The sequence below is a fragment of the Gymnoscopelus braueri genome, assembly GCF_963280865.1.
Source record: "Gymnoscopelus braueri genome assembly, chromosome: 11".
Classification (NCBI taxonomy): Eukaryota; Metazoa; Chordata; class Actinopteri; order Myctophiformes; family Myctophidae; genus Gymnoscopelus; species Gymnoscopelus braueri.
Genome location: NC_137613.1, coordinates 48,793,092 through 48,814,238, shown reverse-complemented (window position 1 = coordinate 48,814,238; position 21,147 = coordinate 48,793,092). Strand labels below are relative to the sequence as shown.

The 21,147-nt window shown below is 40.5% G+C and overlaps 1 protein-coding gene across 1 annotated transcript; it reads right to left on the bottom strand.

Annotated features, from left to right (window-relative positions):
- Window positions 1-12,214: 12,214 nt before the first annotated feature.
- LOC308095885 (uncharacterized protein) lies at window positions 12,215-20,809 on the bottom strand. The gene is made up of 3 exons (XM_080443023.1): window positions 20,693-20,809; window positions 17,661-17,808; window positions 12,215-13,997 (listed from the first exon to the last, which is right to left on the bottom strand). Exons 2-3 carry the CDS (start codon window positions 17,806-17,808, stop codon window positions 12,664-12,666), a joined length of 1,482 nt encoding a protein of 493 aa, XP_080299149.1. The 5' UTR covers window positions 20,693-20,809; the 3' UTR covers window positions 12,215-12,663.
- Between the last annotated feature and the right edge of the window lie 338 nt (window positions 20,810-21,147).

Sequence of the window (21,147 nt, the reverse complement as noted above, 5' to 3'; positions counted from 1 at the left end):
GCATTGTAAGCTTGTAGATCTGATATTAGTTCTATGTCCAAAATATATTAGAAAGAGAGTGGTTAAGTGTGTGCGTGGGTTTTAATAATATTGAACAAATGAAAAGTATTAAAAGAGCTTGTGACTAAATATAATATTAATAATAAATAATAAATTAGAATATTAAAAATAAAGTAATATTTGACTTAGACAGCAGTCTAGCTGCAGCTTACACTCCTCCCTTGCAATACAGTAGGCACACAGACTCCTCAGGGCAAACACAAGAAAACTGTACTGAATAGGGTTGTCCCGATACGATTCCGTGATCGGAGCCGATTAAGTGTGTAGAGGCATTTTAACGACCAAACCTCTATTTCCATGGTGAGGGCCCGGGGTGTCTTGACTCGTTATATTTCCAACAAAAAGGATTGGAGAGGAATTGTATTTAAAAAAATGTTGGTCCACAAGAATAATCAAACTAAGAAAGTCAAAAAATAACCTCTCAATAAATAAATACGGTCAAAAACTTTATGCTTCCCCTACCTCACCAAACATTTTCCATTGTTCCCAAAAGAAAAGTCACCTTAAACAAGCTACACCACTTCCTGTCCAAGTGAGCCTTTCAAAATAAAATGCTAAAATACAACAAACTGTTCATAAGTAGCATAGAAGGGAAGCTTTTACTCTGACAGGAATAGGAAATGCATAAGGGCCAACTAAATCAACATGACAGTCCAAAATTAAATTAAATTAGTGTTATTCCAAAAGGTGTAATTAGAGGTGGAGGCATCTAAATATCAAATAATAATAACTTCATCTATTCCAAAATAATATGAGATAAAAATAATAATAATGAATGAACAAAGAAAACATAAAACTGGCTCCAACAACGTATTCTTCAAAAGATCGGAATAGGGAGTAAAATACAAATAGTTTTTGATTTATAAAATATTTGTTATGTTATTTAACGTTGCAAAACAAACATGACTACGTTCTAAAGTCAACCTGAGGCCTAAGCGACGACACTAGTGCCATGAAAGACAGTAACATTACATTAAAGTCATTTAGCAGACGCTTTTATCCAAAGGGACTTACAATAAGTGCATTCAACATAGGTAGGGAAGGAAATTACTAATCACCAGAAGTCTTAAGTGCATTCTCTTCTAAAACAAGCAACTAAGACTCAGAGTATACAGTGCTAAGGTAAAAGTGCAATATATCAGCTACCTACTTTCTTAAACAGAAGAGACAAATAGGAAAATTAAATGAGCAAGAGCTAAAACAAATAAGTGTATCGAATAAACAAGATCCAATAAAACAATAAAACAAGAGTTAGTAACATCGCTTCACCAGGCTTTCCAGCAGTGGTGGAAGATGTACTCACATGTTTTACTTAAGTAAAAGTATCAATACTGCACTGTAAAAATACTCTGTTACAAGTAAGGGTGTCACGATACTCGATACGTACCGAAAATGACGTTCGATACAGTGTATCGAAATCAAAAGCCGCATCACGATTCAAGGGTTAATTTAAAAAAAATACTCCCGCGCATGCGCACATCCGATTGCACGTCCGGGTGAAGCCATGCTCGAGCCGCTGTTATTGTTTTTCCATGCATCGTGCATGCATGCTTACGACGGGGGAGGAAAAAAAGACGACAGGACAAACCCACACACACCACAGACAGAGGAGTTTGGAGGAGACAGAGAGAGAGACAGCTGTAGCGTTGCGTCTGTACTTTACATTTCACCATGGCCACTGCTGAAGCCAGCGATGGTAATGATGATAATACACAAACGGAAGAATTGGAAAACCCTCCCGCTTCCTTTAAGTCAAAAGGCAATATTTTGGCTTCCCAGTGAATTATGAGGGCACCCGAAGCGTTGTTGACAAAACGGCTACCGTTTGTCGATTATGCTCAACACGCGTATGGCTTAGCTCAGGGGACTTCAACGTTTTCAGCCTAAGGACCCTAGGGCCTAGTTGAGAGAGAGAGATGAAGCAGGGACCCCCTCTATATTGTATAAAATTGTGTTTCAGATGAAACTTTTTTTGTTTACTTGGTCTTCTCTTTTTCCCCTCTACACCTATACCTCTTTGCCAAAAATGTAAATCTACAAAGTAGTAACTAAAGTTTTAAAATAATTGTAGTGGAGTAAAAGTACAATATTTGCCTCTGAGATGTAGTGGAGTAGAAGTATAGAAAAATGGATATACACCAGTAAAGTAAGAAATCCTCAAAATTGTACTCACGTACAGTACTTGAGTAAATATACTTGGTTACTTTACACCACTGCTTCCCAGACAGTCATGCGTTGGAGTCACTTTCATTGACAGAATTTGCTGTTGCAGGCTACAGATAAAAACAGCCTATAAACACCCCTTTATTTAAGCCAGTTCCAAAGAAAAATTACCCCCGTCTCTCATTGCATTATGTTGTTGAAAAGAGAGTTAAACTTGGGCACAGACGGGTGTGTGTGTGTGTGTGTGTGTGTGTGTGTGTGTGTACACTTCTCCCATACAGCTACTCATCCACCACAGTCTGTGAGTCGCTGCATTAATACATGTGCATACAGAGTCGACGTCTTGTCTCTCTCCAGCTGCATTCCGTTAACGATCGTTAAGCCTCGCCCGAAAGTTTAACAAAGTACACTGAGCAACAGAGAGTAAGAGTAACAACAAGTCCAGAGGTTAAAACAAACCAAAACAACTGAAGCAGTGACATAAGTTATTATTTTTGCCTTTGAAATAAGTGAAAGGCAACAGACTAGACTAGAGTGACAAGGTAAATTTCTCACTTTGAAAACAATGCAATGCAGACGTACTGCTATGTGGTAAACCCTTATTTATCTATTTTAGCTTTCAGTCAAAATAAGTAAATCATTTTGTATTAAGATTTTGTTTGTTAAAAAAAGATTGCCGTTTTTTAATATAATCATTTAATAATAACCTCTTCTAAGTACAGTTATTTTGTTACTGCACTATTCTGCACTTAATTATGAACATTAGTTATGTTGTGGTGCACCACTGATAAGCATTAAGATTTATATTTTTAATTATATGTTTTGATCCAATGCTGCACTAACTTGTGATAAGTGGGGGGGAAAGCTATATCCATGTTGGATACTGTCATTTAATTAAAAACGAACCTTAAAGGACGACTTCACCCATTGTCAACCTATCTTCAAATAATAGATCATCACTAATGCTCCTGATTTTTTTTTGTAATTTTCACTTCAGAAACCCGTCTACCAGTGACATCATCGTTAGGAAGGTATTTTTTCTTCTTCGATATTTAAAATGCGTTTTATTTAATAAATTATTAACGCGAGAACAATGGCTTCCATTATAGCATGCTAACTTTCCAGGAATAGAAAGCCTGTAGTTTCTATTAGCTTGGATTCCCCATCGATGATGTCACTGGTAGACGGGTTTCTGAACTGTCCACAGCCCTCTGAGACACAGAGTGAGTAGACAAAAATGGTGCCATGTTATAATGAGCAATTAGTGAGGACCAATCATATGAAGACAGGTTGAAAATAAAGTCGTCCTTTAAGGGACAACATGAATATGTTTTTCTTTTCTTAATGCATTGCCAAAATATCGGATCAGGTAAATCGGGATCGGCAGACACTCAAAATCAGATGATCGGAATCGGATCAGGAGCAAAAAAACATGATCGGGACAACCCTAGAATTGAATGTACACAACACGTCGAATAACACTTCAGTCACTTTAATTGATTCATTTGATAATAATGGCAGACATTTAACAACCAGACTCAACCAAAGAAGCCATCTAAAAACTTCAGAACTAGAATTTTACCTCACTGTAAAACGTCCTTGGTGTCACATTTCTCGTGTACCTTAATTTTATTTAAACAGAAATGTTACAAAACTAGAAGTTCTAGTTTAATTCTAGTACCCCCCCCCCCTAACGCCCCCCCCCTAACCTCCCCAAAGAAAATGTCGTTTGGGGGTACAAAATCATGGGATAAAAAAATAAATAAAGAAAAACTGTACTGTACTGTACTGTACGGTCTGTACTGTACTGTACTGTACGGTCTGTACTGTACTGTACGTACTGTACTGTACTGTACTGTACTGTCTGTACTGTACGGTCTGTACTGTACTGTACGGTCTGTACTGTACTGTACTGTACTGTACGGTCTGTACTGTACGGTACTGTACTGTACTGTACTGTACTGTACGGTCTGTACTGTACTGTACTGTACTGTACGGTCTGTACTGTACTGTACTGTACGGTCTGTACTGTACTGTACTGTGCTGTACAGTCTGTACTGTACTGTACTGTCTGTACTGTACGGTCTGTACTGTACTGTACTGTGCTGTACGGTCTGTACTGTACTGTACGGTACGGTACTGTACTGTACTGTACTGTACTGTCTGTACTGCACTGTACTGTACGTACTGTACGGTCTGTACTGTACTGTGAGACGTGCGTGGTGTGACTGTCTCCCCGTTTTTTTTGGCAATACAAAGCCGTGACTATAGCACAACAGATCTGTGTGTGTGTGTGTGTGTGTGTGTGTGTGTGTGTGTGTGTGTGTGTGTGTGTGTGTGTGTGTGTGTGTGTGTGTGTGTGTGTGTGTGTGTGTGTGTGTGGGGCAACATACCACCTCCGTGACTAATGTGATGCAACGGGACTTTTGAGATAGCCATGCCCAAAATAGGGTGCCTTATTCGGATACATGCGTGTGACGGCCCGCCCCTGCCGGTTCTCTGAATTTGTATTTTTAAATAGGCTCTGTCATGATTAAGTGAGCACACATATGAAGTGAAACAACTAAATTCTATCCAAACGATATCTTATAAGTAAATTCCGTGCCTCAAAGAAGAAGTTATAGAGCTTTGTGAAGTTGAAAAGTGCGGAGAAAGCTGGCTACAGAAACAATGGACCGAAACAATGGCTGCCGTTCGTGTTTGAGCGACGACGCTGATAGGCTGGGAGAGTGAGGTTGGTTGGGTTGCCATGTCATGTCGAGGTGTTGTAAGCGTGAAGTGGGTGTAAATTGGTTAGAGAAAGTGCGTCGACGCATGCGCAGTGCGCAGCTGTGTGTTTTTTCATGAAGCTGGTTGCTTGTTGCTCGCGCACGATCTGGCAACAGCGGTGCATACGCATGCGCAGCTGCGCAGTTTTTGACAAACACATGAACAAACAAACAAACACATGTTCAGCGACTTTGCGGATTGTAGGTTAGATTGTAGGCTATAATGAGTCTGACTGAATAGATGGGTTTATAATTTCCCGTTTAATGTCAAGGTAAAGATTGTTCCATCACGGCACGGCGCTCGGAGCAGTTAATGTCCATTACACAGACACCTTAATTTATTTTTACACATTTTATGGTATCCTTGACTTGAGTCCAGTCCTCCATTGGATGTACTCTGTTCTTCTTGATAATGTCTGCAGTAAACCTTAAGGGGCCTGAGAAAGAAAGTGTGCGCAAGTGTGTGTGTTACTCACAGCCTGTCTCAGTGCCATTGTTATCCTCAAGGGTGAAGATGGGAGTGATGTAGGCAGCAGTCCTCCAGGGGGCAGCAGAGCTCAGGTCTTGACTCAGCTGCTGTGTCATGACTGGATAGTTGGTCATCTGCTTCTCTCACACACACACACACACACACACACACACACACACACACACACACACACACACACACACACACACACACACACACACACACACACACACACACACACACACACACACACACACACACACACACACACACACACACACACACACACACACCCCATAATTAAAATAAAGGTAGTTGCACAGTTGAACACTCAAGAGGAACAAATATATTTGCAAACCACTTTTAACTTGGTGTCCCTATTTCGGACAAATTGAAATTATTTTGTCGTTTATAACCACATTTTTTATATAGTTATAGTTATATAGTAGCGTTAAACTTGACCTCAATTTACTTCAATTAATCAAGTATTTTCTTTGTATTTTGGATTCTTCATTCACCATAAAGGAATGTTATACAAACCTAAATTATCCTTGTATTCAACACATCATGGGGTAGAAATAAACTATAAAAATAGTAATTTCTTGGGTGAACTATTCCTTTAACACAAATGTGTAGTCATAAGTTAAGCGCATACATTAGCAACCTTATATGCATCTGTTACTGTACTAAACACAATCGAAATGCACATAATGTGCAGTTGAACCAATAATGGCCACATGCCGTCTTGTACAATGAGCAGATATAATGTTGGGTTGCCAACTGTCCCATGAAATACGTTATCATCCCTTATTTGGAAACGACTCTTTGTTGTTTGTTCCTTATTTTTGGGGATCAATCAATGGCACATCTTACACGTTCAAACAGCTTACACGTTCAAATATGAGCTGTTTGAACGTGTAGCCTAGTAGGCTACATACTATAATACAGGTTGTTTACAACCCTCTAGTCTAAAGCTGGCCTTACACTACAGGATTTCTTTCAATCTTATGATTTTTAAATTTGGTAGCATCACACTACAGGATAATCTTGTTTTATCAGATAATCGTAAGGGCATCACACACTACAAGATTCTATTCGGATTCTTGGGCTTGCCCGAACACAGCAATAATAAACTAGAAAATATTGTTCCTTGAAGAAACAATGTCGGCTCGCTTTAAAGTCAAAAAATAGTAGTTATAAAAAGTACAAATTCAGTTGGACTTGGTATATCTGTCTTTGTGTTGTGTGTGGGCGTAGACTTGCCTACGGTTGATCAGATCGGGAGCACCCATTCTCATTCTCCTAATTGTCATCAGTTACACACCTGCTTGCATAGCCGATGGTAGCAAGGGGGTGGAGGGGTATAGGGGCGTGAGTGATGGGTGCGGGGTGCTCTGCGATTTCAGCTCACAAGCTCACAACGTGTCGTGAGCTTGTAGATCTGCTATTTTCTCCGCTCCAACAACACCAACCTTCTTGTTGTCCCTGACACCAACCTCCGCACCATGGGCGACCAGGCCTTCTGTCACACAGCCCCATGTGTCTGTGGAATGCCCTCCCAGACCACCAGAGAGCACCACAGTCCACAGATGCTTTTAAAAATGGACTTTTATAAAAAGCATTTTTCTAATTTTCATGGACTTTGTTTTTTTTTTCGTACTGAGATTTAATTTCTACATTTTGGCCCTTTAGTTTTAGCCTGGGACCAGACGAATCTGCGAGTGCAAAAAAAAAATTGCACTCTGCGATTTGGGTCTGGCACCGCTCCATAGAGAATCCATTTCCTGCTCCAGAAGACGTGTGTGACCAATCAGGGCCCAGTCTTCGAATATGGGAGACTGTAATTGGTAGTTGGTTGTAGGTTTAACCAATTGCGTCGCGGGCCATTGTTTTGATCCCGCCCCTTGGGAAAAAAAACTTCCTCATGGAAGCACCAGACTCATAATTATCCACGCAGTGATATAGTCTGTCTGCGCCAGGCTACTTTAGTTTAGCCTAGTTGGGTCTATTGTAATTGTTTTGTTGCCTATGCCGTTTTTATGCCTTGCTTTTAATTGTAGCACTCTGAGATTCGTGAGAATGTAAAGTGCGTTATAAATAAAATGTATTATTATTATTATTATTATTATTATTATCAAACATTTGAGTACTTTTACTTTTGGTACTTTAACTATATTTTGATGCCAATACATTTGTACTTTTACTCAATTCAATTTAGAATTCCGGATTTTACTTGTAACAGAGTATTTCTGCATTGCAGTATTGCTACGTTTACTTTAAAAAAAAATGTACTTCTTCCACCACTGCTGACACTGTCAATAACATGGTCACATGGAGAGAACATTTTGTACACAGAACCCCCAAATGACACCATCACCATGCAGTGTCTGCACTGTGTCTGTCCATAGTTTCATAAAACATCATTTATCTACTCGTCGATCATGCAGGGGTGTCACTAAAAAGAACATATTGCTACAGTATCCATATATTGGATACAGTATCCATCCTACATAAACAACCAACATGACGGTATGAAAAGTGTGTGTGTGTGAGAGAGAGAGAGAGAGAGAGAGAGAGAGAGAGAGAGAGAGAGAGAGAGAGAACAGCGACAGAAAAGAACATGGCGGCCGCGTCCATTGAGTTCAATGGAGAAGTGGAGGCCTGTTTATATTCAAATCGGTTCCTCAAGAGTTCTATATATAAAACTGTATATACTGTGAGATTGTATATGTATCTTTCCCCCTTATTCTTCTTAGAAACAAGGGACGCCCGGCTGGGTATCCTGCATTCCAGATCGTTATAATATCAACCCTACAATGGGCGGACACAACTTAGATGCTATCTTAGCATTTATAGGCTAGCGTCTACGTAGCTTAGCTTGCGGCTAACGTGGACACTTCTAACCCATTCGGTCAGAATGTTCATCAAAACACAAACAAGACAACATAACAATGCATTCAACCATTTAAGAGCATAAATACTCATTTAGTACCTGAAAAAGTCCAGATTTCACTAAAGATTGTTGAACACACCGCTTAGCTTCAAAATCCTTCCTCTGCAGACGTGACCAATCGACTCAAAAACATGCAGATCTTCTTCTTCTTTTGGCTTTCCGGCAGTCTAGACGCCCGTCGGCGTATTGCTGCCTCACACTGTTTGTGTTAGGTACTGCACGTGGCCTTACACCTTATGGCAGTGGTTCTCAAACTTGTTCATGTCAAGGACCCCCAAAATTGACACTTATTAGCCCGCGGACCCCCATTTCAAAAGATATGCCAGGGACCCCCATAAGAGATGATTTTGTACGGCTCTAGCAGTGATTCTCAACCATTTTAATTTCAAGGACCCCCAGTTCGACATGCATTAGGGCTACAGACCCCCATTTAATGGCATTTCTATCACTTGGACCGCAATTTATATTGTAAAAGCTATGTCAATTTAACTCTGAGAGTGTACATTTGTACACTCTCAGAGTTACAGATCCATAAGGGTCCATTTGGTGCCTAATCTATCATTTAGCTGGGGACCCCCTGGAACTCCCTCAAGGACCCCTGGGGGTCCCCGGAACCCACTTTGAGAACCAATGCCTTATGGTGTAAGGCCTGTGTCCACAAGAAACTCCATAACAGCTTTCACCTAGGTTGACAGGTGGGTGAAATGATCTCTTTATTTGACTAATTGCAGTCAAAGTACTCTAGCAATATATGTGTTTTATAGGCTTTGTGTTGCATTGTGGTTCTACAAGCAAGTGGTTTGAGAGAGAACCAGTAAATGGTTCTGTAAATTAATTGTGGAAAAAGAAAAACTGTAGAAGATTGTCTAATTATGAAAAAGAAAATGTCCTTCTGAAGTTTTTAAGTAGGCGAGTAAAACAATTCATGACTGAGCAACTTCCACTTGTAAGTGGAGTTATATTTTTTTTACATTGGTTACATTATTTGCCCTGGAGCATATATACTAGGTTTGTTTAGGCTCCTTATTCCAGTGGTTCTCAAAGTGGGGTCTGGTGACCTCCAGGGGTGGTCTTCAGCAAAATGAGTTAAGTACAACATCAAAATCTGTTTAACCAGTTTAACCCTTCCATTTAAATAGGTCAAAAGTACCCTTTACATTTCTTTATTGGAACAAGGCTTCATGAGACAACTATTTTAACGCAACAAAATTAATTACCACCATTTTAGTTAATTCTGATGGTCTTTAAAAAAAGTGACACCTGTGGTGTTAACGGGTAAAATTTTGACCCGGCAGAAAGGTGTGGCTCAATGCCCCCCAAATTGTCAATATTCAATGTTTACTGTACGTGTTTGAGAGTGAGAGAAACTTTCATAAACTCAAAGTTTGAGTTTATGAAAAATAAATGACTTTTTTACCTTCTATGGTATACGGGTCAATTTTGACCCGCTAACACCACAGGTGTCACTATTTTTTATAATATTAACATATTAACACAAGTTAAAAAACGAAAACAAGTATTTATTGATTTATTTAAATTTGGAAGTGTGCTCTAATGTTAGTCTATTATAGCTAGATAACATCATTATCCATCGTCTTCATTATAGGAAATGTAATGAGTGAATTTTAACATTTTTTACAATTGAAAACGACATATTGAAATATGAAACCCTAACCCAACATAATATTATAAAAAGTGTTTACATGGATATGAATGCATTACAAGTCAGCTATGAGGTGGGAGAAAAAAAATGAACATAATTATTTTTGGAGTATTTTGGGCTGAGTTAAGTGGATGCAGGTTTCTAATACAATGCAAGGGTTAACCCTATATACTACATTGGCCATTTTCTAAAAAGTCTTGATTTAAAAAAGAAAACTTAATTTAGAATATTTGTGAAAAATTTTAACAACACATATCTTGTATCACTCCACTCAAGTGTTACTTTAACTCCAAGAGTACAAATGATACCAAATGGACCCTCTCCTGTCCACAGAATACAGGTACAGTAGTAAAGGTACAGATACAGGACAGGAGATTCCAGTCTCTTTATGAGGTGTAGTCTACTGTGTTTACTAAAGTTATAGGCTACTTTTACTGTGGATTATCGTTTGTGATTCGGTTCGGGTACCAAATATCTACTCTAGTATGACTATTAATAGGCTGTCTTAGTTCACCAGTCTGTTGGCTATAATGGGTGAAGTTGTCCTTTAATAAAATTGCACAAGGCAGGGTACAGAGTATATTTAACCACATGAACCCTAGCCTACCTATTATGGGGGGGGAATTTGGCAAAAATAGCAGATCTACAAGCTTGTAGATAGAAATATTTTCTTCTGGTGTAGAGAAAGGTATTGGGCCTTGTACAGAGCCCTAGCTGGGGGACCCCGGTCATCTAAGACTCAGGTCCACTTGACATAAGCCCTATACAGTATACTTAGATTCTAAGTATATAGGGCTGGTGTCAAGTGCTGAAAACAGTGACTCCTTAAATAGCCTACTGTGTGTCAAACCATACAACAATCAATATCATAAAACATAATAAAAAAAACATACATCACAATCATAAAACATCATAAAACGTATTGATACAATAATTTAATATCTCAAACCCTATTGACCGGGTTCCCCAGGGCTCTATACTATATCCTCCAGTCTAGTATGTCACTTAACACCAAATCTCAAAGACGACGCATTGTGAGCTTTAAGATCGGCTATTACGAGAAAATGTTCGCCCCCAGAAAAGAGATGGTTTTTTAGGGTGTTTGTTGGAGCATGCTGTCTCTGTAGCATTGTGTAATCTACTGCATGATCTATATGGCTAAATGATGCATAGAATTTATGTTTATATTATCTTGATAAACATATTGTTCGTTTGTTTTTTACAAAATTGCAATACCTGCATTGTAAGCCAAGTCACAGTGGCATGATGTACACTACACTGTAAGTAAGGAACGTGACTAATACATATGTTTTCTGATATGCAACCGGACATGTCTGATAAATAAGTTTTATTTTGAAAGGAGGGATATCTTCTGCTTCCTCCTTTGGTCGTTATATCAATTCAAATAAAACCGAGAACCAGAGAAAATAAAAATAAATTCAAGTTGCACCAGGTGTCTGGAGTCGTGTGGTCTGTGGGCGTCTCATGACATAAGTGCAGGTTGTGTTGTTTGTGAGTGTCATGCTGACTGCATGAACTAATTATGAAGGCTCTCCCTATTTAAGGGCCACTGTTGGAGAGTGAGGCAGTTTTGCCCTAGCCACAGAAAGGCACAGATCTACAAGGACAGAAGAGGAAGGACCTGGACTCACACGGAACCAACTGGAGTTTATTACATTAAGAGTATATGAAAACCATTCAAAATGTTTATATTATTGGAATCTTACACACCTGCTCCCAAATAATAATAATTAAGTAGGTCAAATCAATCAGCTGTCAGCAGCTGCAGTGCAAGTCAGAGCCGGTCTGAACTGAGCTGTCCTGTCCTTAAAAGTTTAAACCATAATTAACATGACATATAGACTGGATCTTCAGACAAACATTTGTGAGTGCAAAGGTAGGCCTCTCTCTCTCTCTCTCTCTCATCTCTCTCTCTCTCTCTCTCTCTCTCCTCTCTCTCATCTCTCTCTCTCTCTCTCTCTCTCTCTCTCTCTCTCTCTCTCTCTCTCTCTCTCTCTCTCTCGTCTCTCTCTCTCTCTCGTCGTCTCTCTCTCTCGTCTCATCTCTCTCGTCCTCTCTCTCTCTCTCTCTCTCTCTCTCTCTCTCTCTCTCTCTCTCTCTCTCTGAGAGACGGGGAGAGAGAGAAACAGTGAATGTAGGTTTTCATAGACCTAGTCACTGGTTTCACTCACATAATCTGGCAACCTCGAAAGCAGCGTTGATCAAACCTTTTTTACCCCTATCTCTCCCCCCTATTTTCTATCCGACGGTTCTAACAGTCGGCACAATAACTGAACATGTCGGGTTGCCCCGAGTCGGCTGAAAAGGCGCAGACGGACCACTTAATGGACCCCTAACCGATGGGACGACGATATCCAACGCTTACCAAGGACGAGTCAGGCCAGAGACCACAAGATACTGTGTGTGTACAATTAATGGCAATTAAAAAAAACGTATTCATGATTAACAGCAGTGGATCAAATAGGTTACATTTGTCTAAATCTTTAGTCACATAAACTGCAACTATAAGATGTTTTATTATCATGTATGAGTCTTCATGTGCATCTTCAGATAACATTTTCGTTTTTCACAATCTGGATAAGGGCTTATCCCCTGTATGAGTCCTCATGTGTTTTTTCAGATTTTCAGATTGGTTAAAGCTTTTGCTACAAACTGAACAAGTAATTGGCTTATCCCCTGTATGAGTCCTCATGTGTTTTTTCAGATTTTCAGATTGGTTAAAGCTTTTGCTACAAACTGAACAAGTAGATGGCTTTTCCCCTGTATGAGTCCTCGTGTGTTTTTTCAGATTTTCAGATCTGCTAAAGCTTTTGCTACAAACTGAGCACACAAAGGGCTTTTCCCCTGTATGAGTCCTCATGTGTTTTTTCAGATTTTCAGATTGGTTAAAGCTTTTGCTACAAACTGAACAAGCAAATGGCTTTTCCCCGGTATGAATCCTCATGTGTATTTTCAGATTTTGAGTATTGTTGAAGCTTTTGCTACAAACTGAACAAGCAAATGGCTTTTCCCCTGTATGAGTCCTCATGTGTTTTTTCAGATATGCAGATTTTTTAAAGCTTTTGCTACAAACAGAACAAACATAGCGCTTGTCCCCTGCATGCGTCTTAATGTGTCTTGTCAGATGTTGAGATAGGTTAAAGCTTTTGCTACAAACCGAACAACTAAAGGGCTTGAATATGTCCCCTGAATGTGTTCTTGACCTCATGTGTTCTTTCAGAGATGAAGATTGTCTAAAGCTTATGCTACAAACGGAACAACTAAAGGGCTTTTCCCCTGTATGAATCGTCATGTGTTCTTTCAGAGATGAAGATTGTCTAAAGCTTATGCTACAAACGGAACAACTAAAGGGCTTTTCCCCTGTATGAATCGTCATGTGTTCTTTCAGATGGCATGATTGTTTAAAGCTTTTGCTACAAACTGAACAAGCAAAAGGCTTTTCCCCCGTATGGGTCCTCATGCGAGATTGGTTAAAGCACTGTGAAGCCCAATCATCCCTGTCCTCAGTAATGTCAGATTCAGAACAGCGTGAAGAGAGGTGCTGGTCATCACTACTTCTTTGTGATGTTTCACAGTCCTCTACATCAGCTTGTTTTTTCATGTGTTCAGTTGAGGTGCTGGCTAGAGGCTCTGACGCTCTGTTTTCATCATTATCTTCACATTTCACTGCTAATAATGTCAACGATGACCCTGCAGCCGCCTCTCCTCTTTCAAGTAACTCCTCCTCCTGTTCCTCTTTAATCTGTGTAGGCTCTGGTTTCACCTGGACCAGACTGGGACTCTTCTCCTGTTGTTCCTCTTTAATCTGGGGAGGCTCTGGTTTCACCTGGACCAGACTGGGACTCCTCTCCTGTTGTCCAGGGGAAACCTCCTCTTTAAACACAGGAAGGAGTGTGAGATCTTCAATGAGGAGAGAGAAGGTAACATCAGCAGAGAACAAATCAATGTATATTCTGATTAGATTTATTCTTCTACCAATTGGTTTGTTTTGTAATAATTATTGTATGGTAATTTCTTTAAAGTTTTGTCAAGCGACACTAATCAAAATGTTTGAGTACAAAGTATGAATTAGTGTTAACACATTGCCTGCCAATGATGGATATATGAGTCCTTTTTAAAAAAATCTAGTTTTCTGTGATTACGCTAGAGGGCGCTCTTGGGCAACCTATGAGAGAATGATAGAAGCAGATATAAGAAAAATAAATAAATAATGAACTCCATTGACTCCCATGTTATGAGATTTAGAACAACACAAAAAAAACAAGCCATATTTAACTGCCGATAACAGAATGGACGACTACGGTAAAAATGTTTTTGTTCCGGTGGATAGACGAGACCGTCCCACTCCCCACAGACAGCTTTGTTTACATCCGTGTTCACATCATGGCTTTCCATGGGTGTCTGTGGATCTTAAAGAAAAAGGTAAAAACGCTGGCAAGGATTATGAATTCATTAATTAATTCCTGGCAGTCAATGTCAGTCAACTGTTAACATATCATTGCGGTCTTGCAGAAACCTTGCATCTCCACATTTCAACTGTTTTTGTGTGCAAATTAATGCCTGTGTCCTACAACAGTGTCTAACAAAAGTAGCTCTACAAGCGTATAGATTTGTGCAATGTCTAAAATAAATTTGAGAGAGAAAGTGAAAGTGGTTAAGTGTGTGCCTGGGTTTTAATAATATCGAACAAAAGAAAAGTATTAAAATAGCTTGTGACTAAACAATAACTATAGTGGATCCATTGGAACACAGGTTTCCACAACAAAGATAATAATATCTCTGCTGTCGGGCAGAAACCAGCTTACTCCAAAATGTTCATTTATCAGGAAATGAAAAAAACAAAACAAAAAGTGGAGTTAGGAGGTTTTGTTCATCATTGATAAGAACAGCTGAATGGATCTCCAAGCTCACATTGAGGTTGGCGGTCAAAAGGGGGTGGAGCCTGGAGTCAGCAAAACCAGCTAACTCCACCCCCCTTTGGTGGAGTTAGCTGGTTTAGCACAAAGTTTGTGGATCCAATGGAGTTACCTGGTTTTGTCAGAAGCGCTTTTTAATACTTTTCATTGGTTCAATATTGTTTTAATCAACACACAGACGTAAAGGGTGTTCAATAGTACTGATTTATGGGGGAAAAAAATGCAAAAGCGGGAAAATGGAGTTGGTTTCTGCCCGACAGCAACGATATGCAACTGTACCGACTAGAGCTGTCCACAGATATTCCAAATTCAAAAATAGATTTGAATATTAAAAATGAAGGAACATTTGACTAACAATTAAGATTGTCGACGGCAGTGGCTCAGGCGGTAGAGCGGCCACTTGGGAAACGGAAGGTTCTCAGTTCGAACCCGGGCTCCCGCAGAGTTAATGTTGAGTCCTTGAGCAAAACACTGAACCCCTAACTGCTCCCAATGAGCAGGTTGGTGCCTTGCATGGTTTCCTTTGACGTCAGTGTGTGAATGTGTGTGTGAATGGGTGAATGTATAGCACCTTGGATAAAGGAGCTATACAAATGCACCATTAACCATTATGCAAATAATTAAGATATATGTATGCCTGGGCGCCTGTAACCTTACACAGCAGCTGAATTTGCGAGATCACAGAGACAGCAGTCTAACTGCAGCTTACGCTCCTCCAGTAGGCACACAGACTCCTCAGGGCAGACACAAGAAAAAACAGACTCGGTAGAACGCTGAACTGAATAGGGTTGTCCCGATCGTATCACCTGATCGGAGATCTGAGCCGATCAAAATGTCGTTAGAGGAAAATACATATTTTTTTATATCATTTTTTATAAAATATTTGTTTAATGTTATTTATGTGCAAACCGAACATGACCACGTTCACGTTTTACAGTCAACCTGAGGCCTACGTTTTGGTTTTAAGTTACACAACATTAATTCATTGTTGCACAGAGCGACGTTGCTAGTGCCATTAAAGGCAGTAACATTGCGTCACCAGGCTTTCCAGCAGTGGTGGAATAAGTACTCACATGTTCTACTTAGGTAAAAGTATCAATACTACACTGTAAAAATACTCTGTTACAACTAAAAACCTGGAATAAAAAATGTACTTGAGTAAAAGTACAAAAGTATTGGTATCAAAATGTACTTAAAAGTACCAAAAGTACTCATTATGCAGAATGTCCCATTTCACAAGTTATCAAATGTCTAAAATGTAAAATAAATCCTTTGAAAATAGCAATCTACAAGCTCACAACGTGTCTTGTGAGCTTGTAGAGCGGCTATTTTCAAATAGCCAACATTTAAAATAGGGCTGACGTGGTTAAATGAGTAGACATTTTGTCTCTCTCCAGCTGCAGCCCGTTAAAGATCGTTAAGCCTCATCCTAAAGTTTAAAAGAATCCCTGGCTAATAAGCCAAATATGCCTTAATACATTATAATTGTCCTCTATAACTAAAATGGAAAATTGAAAGCACCTTAAATATTTGATATATTTTAGAAATAGCTCATTATTCACTCAATACGGGCAATGCCTGTCGCAAATTGACAATGTCATTTGTCCATGTGTGGTCCAGCCCTATGGAATTTATGGAATGCATGTGAAAATAAAAAACAACTTACTTCCTACGGTTAATAATTTATGAGCATCAAATCAATATTTTAAAAGTTTTTTTTTGCACATTCCATGGGGCTTGACCACACATGGATAAATTATATCAAATTGCGATGGGCATTGCCCCTCTTCAGTAAAAGATAAACAGTTTCTAAAATAAATACAATATTTAAAGGGGTTTTAAATTTTGTATTTTAGTTATAGAGGGCAATTATAATGTATTAAGGCATATTTGGCTTATTAGCCAGGGATCCTTTAAACAAAGTACACTGAGCAACAGAGAGTAAGAGTAACATTTTAAGTCCAGAGGTTAAAACGAACCAAAACAACTGAAGCAGTGACATAAGGTAGTATTTTGCCTAGGGCAGTTAACACATTGAGTGTACGTTGTCTCAAATCCAACCGCTGGGTGCCATAAATGTAGATCTAAGTCTTTTACAATTTTTATTTTTTAATTCCACAAGAGGGCGCTATAACGCAACTTAGGAATGATTCCTCGACTGTGCTAGAAGGAATCAATGGATGTGACGTCATCCCAAAAAATGACACTTCCGTCCGCTCCAATGATAGGATTTGGTGAAAAACTATTCCAGCTCAGATTCTTTTTTTTTGTTTGTTGTAAAAACCAGACATTTTCAACGGGTGATCACTCCAATTGGCCGACTGCGGTAAAATAAATGTTGTTCCAGTGGACACTTTTTGTTTACATCCGGGTGCACGTTGTGGCTTCTGCGGCTGTCCAGAGATCGCCAAAACACGGTAAAAAAGGCTGGCAATCTGAGGATGATTTGGATGCATAGTACCTGGCAATCAATGTGTTAATGTCCATTACACATTACACGGACACCTTTATTTATTTTTTACACATTTTATGGTGTCCTTGACTTGAGTCCAGACCTCCCTTGGATGTACTCTGTTCTTGACATCTTGATAATGTCTGTATTAAACATTACAAGGCCTGAGAAAGCGTGTGTGTTTGTGTCACTCACAGCCTGTCTCAGTGTCAGTGCAGTTGTTATCCTCAAGGGTGAAGATGGGAGTCATGTAGGCAGCAGTCATCCAGGGGGCAGCAGAGCTCAGGTCTTGACTCAGGGCTGCTGAGTCATGACTGGATAGATGGTCATCACTGGTAGACATCTGCTTTATACCACACACACACACACACACACACACACACACACACACACACACACACACACACACACACACACACACACACACACACACACACACACACACACACACACACACACACACACACACACACACACACACACACACACACACACACACACACACACACACACACACACACACACACACACACACACACACACACACAAAAAGACTAGTGATTACCATGATGGGAGGGTTCACTGTGCTTCCGTGAAAGAAAAAAGAAATAGCATTGCAACCCACCGTTCGCTTGTTATAGGTCCTATAATTGCATAATGTTATCCACTCGACACTATCACGCAACGAAAAATGAAAATAAAATAAGGTTGCCATGGCACAGACTCAGAGTCTTCCCTTGCAACATTTGGCAAAATCAATGGATTCAAGAACTAGGAATGGAGCACATTGTGTGACCAACATGAAAAAAGTACAGCATAATGATCAGCATGGATCATAACATCGCAGCAGCAGCTACAATGAAGATAACAGCAAGCCAAGCTGTCATCTTCCATACTGTGTAGGCTACTCATATCGCAGCTCAAAAGTTGTACAACAAAAAAAGTACAGCATTCACAATTCATTGCAAAACAAAGTGATGGAAGAACACAGGCCCCCAAATGACACCATGCTGTCTGCACTGTTCCTGTGTCTGTCCAGTTTCATAAAACATCATATATCTACTCGTCGATCATGCAGGGGTGTCACTAAAAAGAACATACGTACAGTGTCCATCCTACATAAACAACCAACCTGAAGGTATGAAAAGTGTGTGTGTGCGTGTGCACGCACGTGCGCCAGATTAGCGGGTTGTCGCACCTCAAAACAATCAAATAGGCCTGAATAGGCTACATTTCAGAGAGAGAGAGAGAGCATTTCTGCTGTATTATTATTTGTATCTTTATTACTGCACTTGACGCACAAGAGAGATAGAGATAGAGATAGAGATATGAGATATCCGCTGTAGGCTACCCAATGGGGGAAATTATGTTCTCCTCTGATTGAATGTAGAAATAGTGCTCATATCGCAGGGCTCTGCTCTAAGCGATTAGTCCAGTGAAACATCTGGCAATGTGTTATCCCCTGTCGCCGATCAATCGGATAGTGTGAAAACCACAACGATATATACCACAGCGATTTCAACAAAGAGACTTGTGCAGTGTGAAGTGCTTAACGATCTGATGACTCCCTGACCGCTTCAAATATCTGGCTGTGTGTAAGGGGCTTAAGACAACTGGACCTGAGTTTAGGGTTGCCAACAGTCCCATATTAGCCGGGACGCCCCGCATTTTGACCAAAAGAGGCGCATACGGGACTTCACTTGTCCCGGTAAAGGGAAGATGCAAATATGTGTGCTGTATCCAAAGGGCGCCTGGACCCTGGGGGTGCCGCTCTGTTGACAGGGCAGGCTCAGTGTGCGCTCTCCGGTGTGCTTGTGTGAGACTTTCCTCATTGTGTTTGTGGAAAAATGTGCGCTGGAGAGGAGATAGAGAGGCAGATGCCCCGGCCCTCCTAAATAGTGGGAAGAAAAACTGTGTTAAGCCTGTGAGTGGAGACGTGTCAGAGCCTTCTGCAACTTGTGTCGTACGGACACAAGGACTCCGTCTGACTCTGCAGCACCATGTTAGAACTCCCTCTACCAGAGCTACTGTATGTCAGAGGGAGGTTTAATAACATGCCGGCACAGACATGCTCAAGCGGGCGAAACAAAATAAAAGGTGCATCTAACATTGCTTTACTGAAAATAAGTTGCTGCATGTGAGGTTATGACGTTAGTATATCATACTAGCTTACAGTTAGTTGACTCAGACTGCGTTACAACAGCATAACAGCCAATGTGCTTGGCCCCAAAACTGTGTGGATATTCTGAAAGAACGAGCTGTCTCCTCTCCTCCTCCCCCCGCGGCTGCTGCAGCAGGTGAGCAGAGCCTCACCCTATAAGTCGCCTTTGTTTTTAAATGGGACTCATTTGCATTCGGCCGAATTGTTAAAGAAAACCAGTTAAAAACCAGTTTCAGTTGAAAACCAGTTTCGCCGTCAAACCGGTTCTCCATTGCGCAGAGACGTGCACCTCTTTCCATTCAGAAATGTAATAGAAGAAGAACCGTCGTCGTCCCAAAACACCCTGCCCCGGGTCTAAACCGGCGGCCTTGGTCCGCGAAAAAAATGGGGCAGTGTGTTTTGGGACGAGCGTTCCGTTTTCCACCCGGAATGGCTCGGTAATTCTCAATAGACTTATCAGCCGTTGTTGCGCGAACCCTGGCCCGGTCAAAGTTAGAATTCACCATACGCCAGTGGTTATCAACCCTACAATGAGCGGATACAACTTAGATGCTATAGGCTCTATGCACAGCAGCCACTTCCTTCACAGGTGTTACCAATGATACTAATGAAGGCTCTGTTCCATTTAGTGTAGCACAGGTTCCACGACCCCCATAACTCTGAGCGTGTACACTCTCAGAGTTACACACCCGTAAGGGGCCATTTGGAAGACCATGAGGGTCCCTGGGCCCCAACTTTAGACCCACTGGTGCAGCAGCTTGTTTCCAGTGAGCCAACATGCACAATATCAGCACCCTGACTCTACTCTGTTTGACCAAGAATGGAACAGAGCCTTTAGTATCATTGGTAACACCTGTGAATGTCTTCACACTATAGCTGCTGTGCATAAAGCCTATTAGATGCTATAAATGCCATCTTAGCATTTGCCGTCTAAGTAGCTTAGCTTGCGCCTAACATGACACATCACACTTCTAAGTTCTAAACCACTCAATATTCGGTCAGAATGTTCATCAAAACACAAACAAGACAACATAACAATGTACCATAACAGAGCATCATTTAGTACCTGAAAGGTGCAGATTTCACTGAAGAATGTTGAACGCACAGTGATATAACTCTATGCACACAGCTTAGCTTCAACCTCCTTCCTCTGCAGGCGTGACCTGACCTATCGAAACGACTATCGACAAGAAGACTCACAAGCATCTATGTCAACAAGCAGATCTTCTTCTTCTTCTTCTTTGGTTTTATGGTGGTTCGCAACCGTTTGCTTTTAGGTGCATACCGCCACTTACTGTACCGGAGTATGTAGTCTGCTACACTTCTCTATTCCATTCATCCGTTAATCTAAGTTATAGTGTGACTATCTTTTTAGTGATAGCACTGCACCCTGCCTAGACCCTGTGAAACACCCCTATCTCCTTCAAAAATCCCACTACTGCTTTTTGTGTGTCCTTCACCCCGTCTCCTGTTGTTCCCAGTGTACCTAATAGGCTCCACTGTCATTCACTTGGTCATCCA

Excerpts from the sequence above, each read along its gene's own strand:
- LOC308095885 (XM_080443023.1), bottom strand. The coding sequence starts at position 17,808 with ATGTCTACCAGTGATGACCATCTATCCAGTCATGACTCAGCAGCCCTG. Across the intron at positions 13,998-17,660 it reads CACTGACACTGAGACAGGCT|ATCTCACACTCCTTCCTGTG; the intron begins GTGAGTGACACA and ends TCCTCATTGAAG.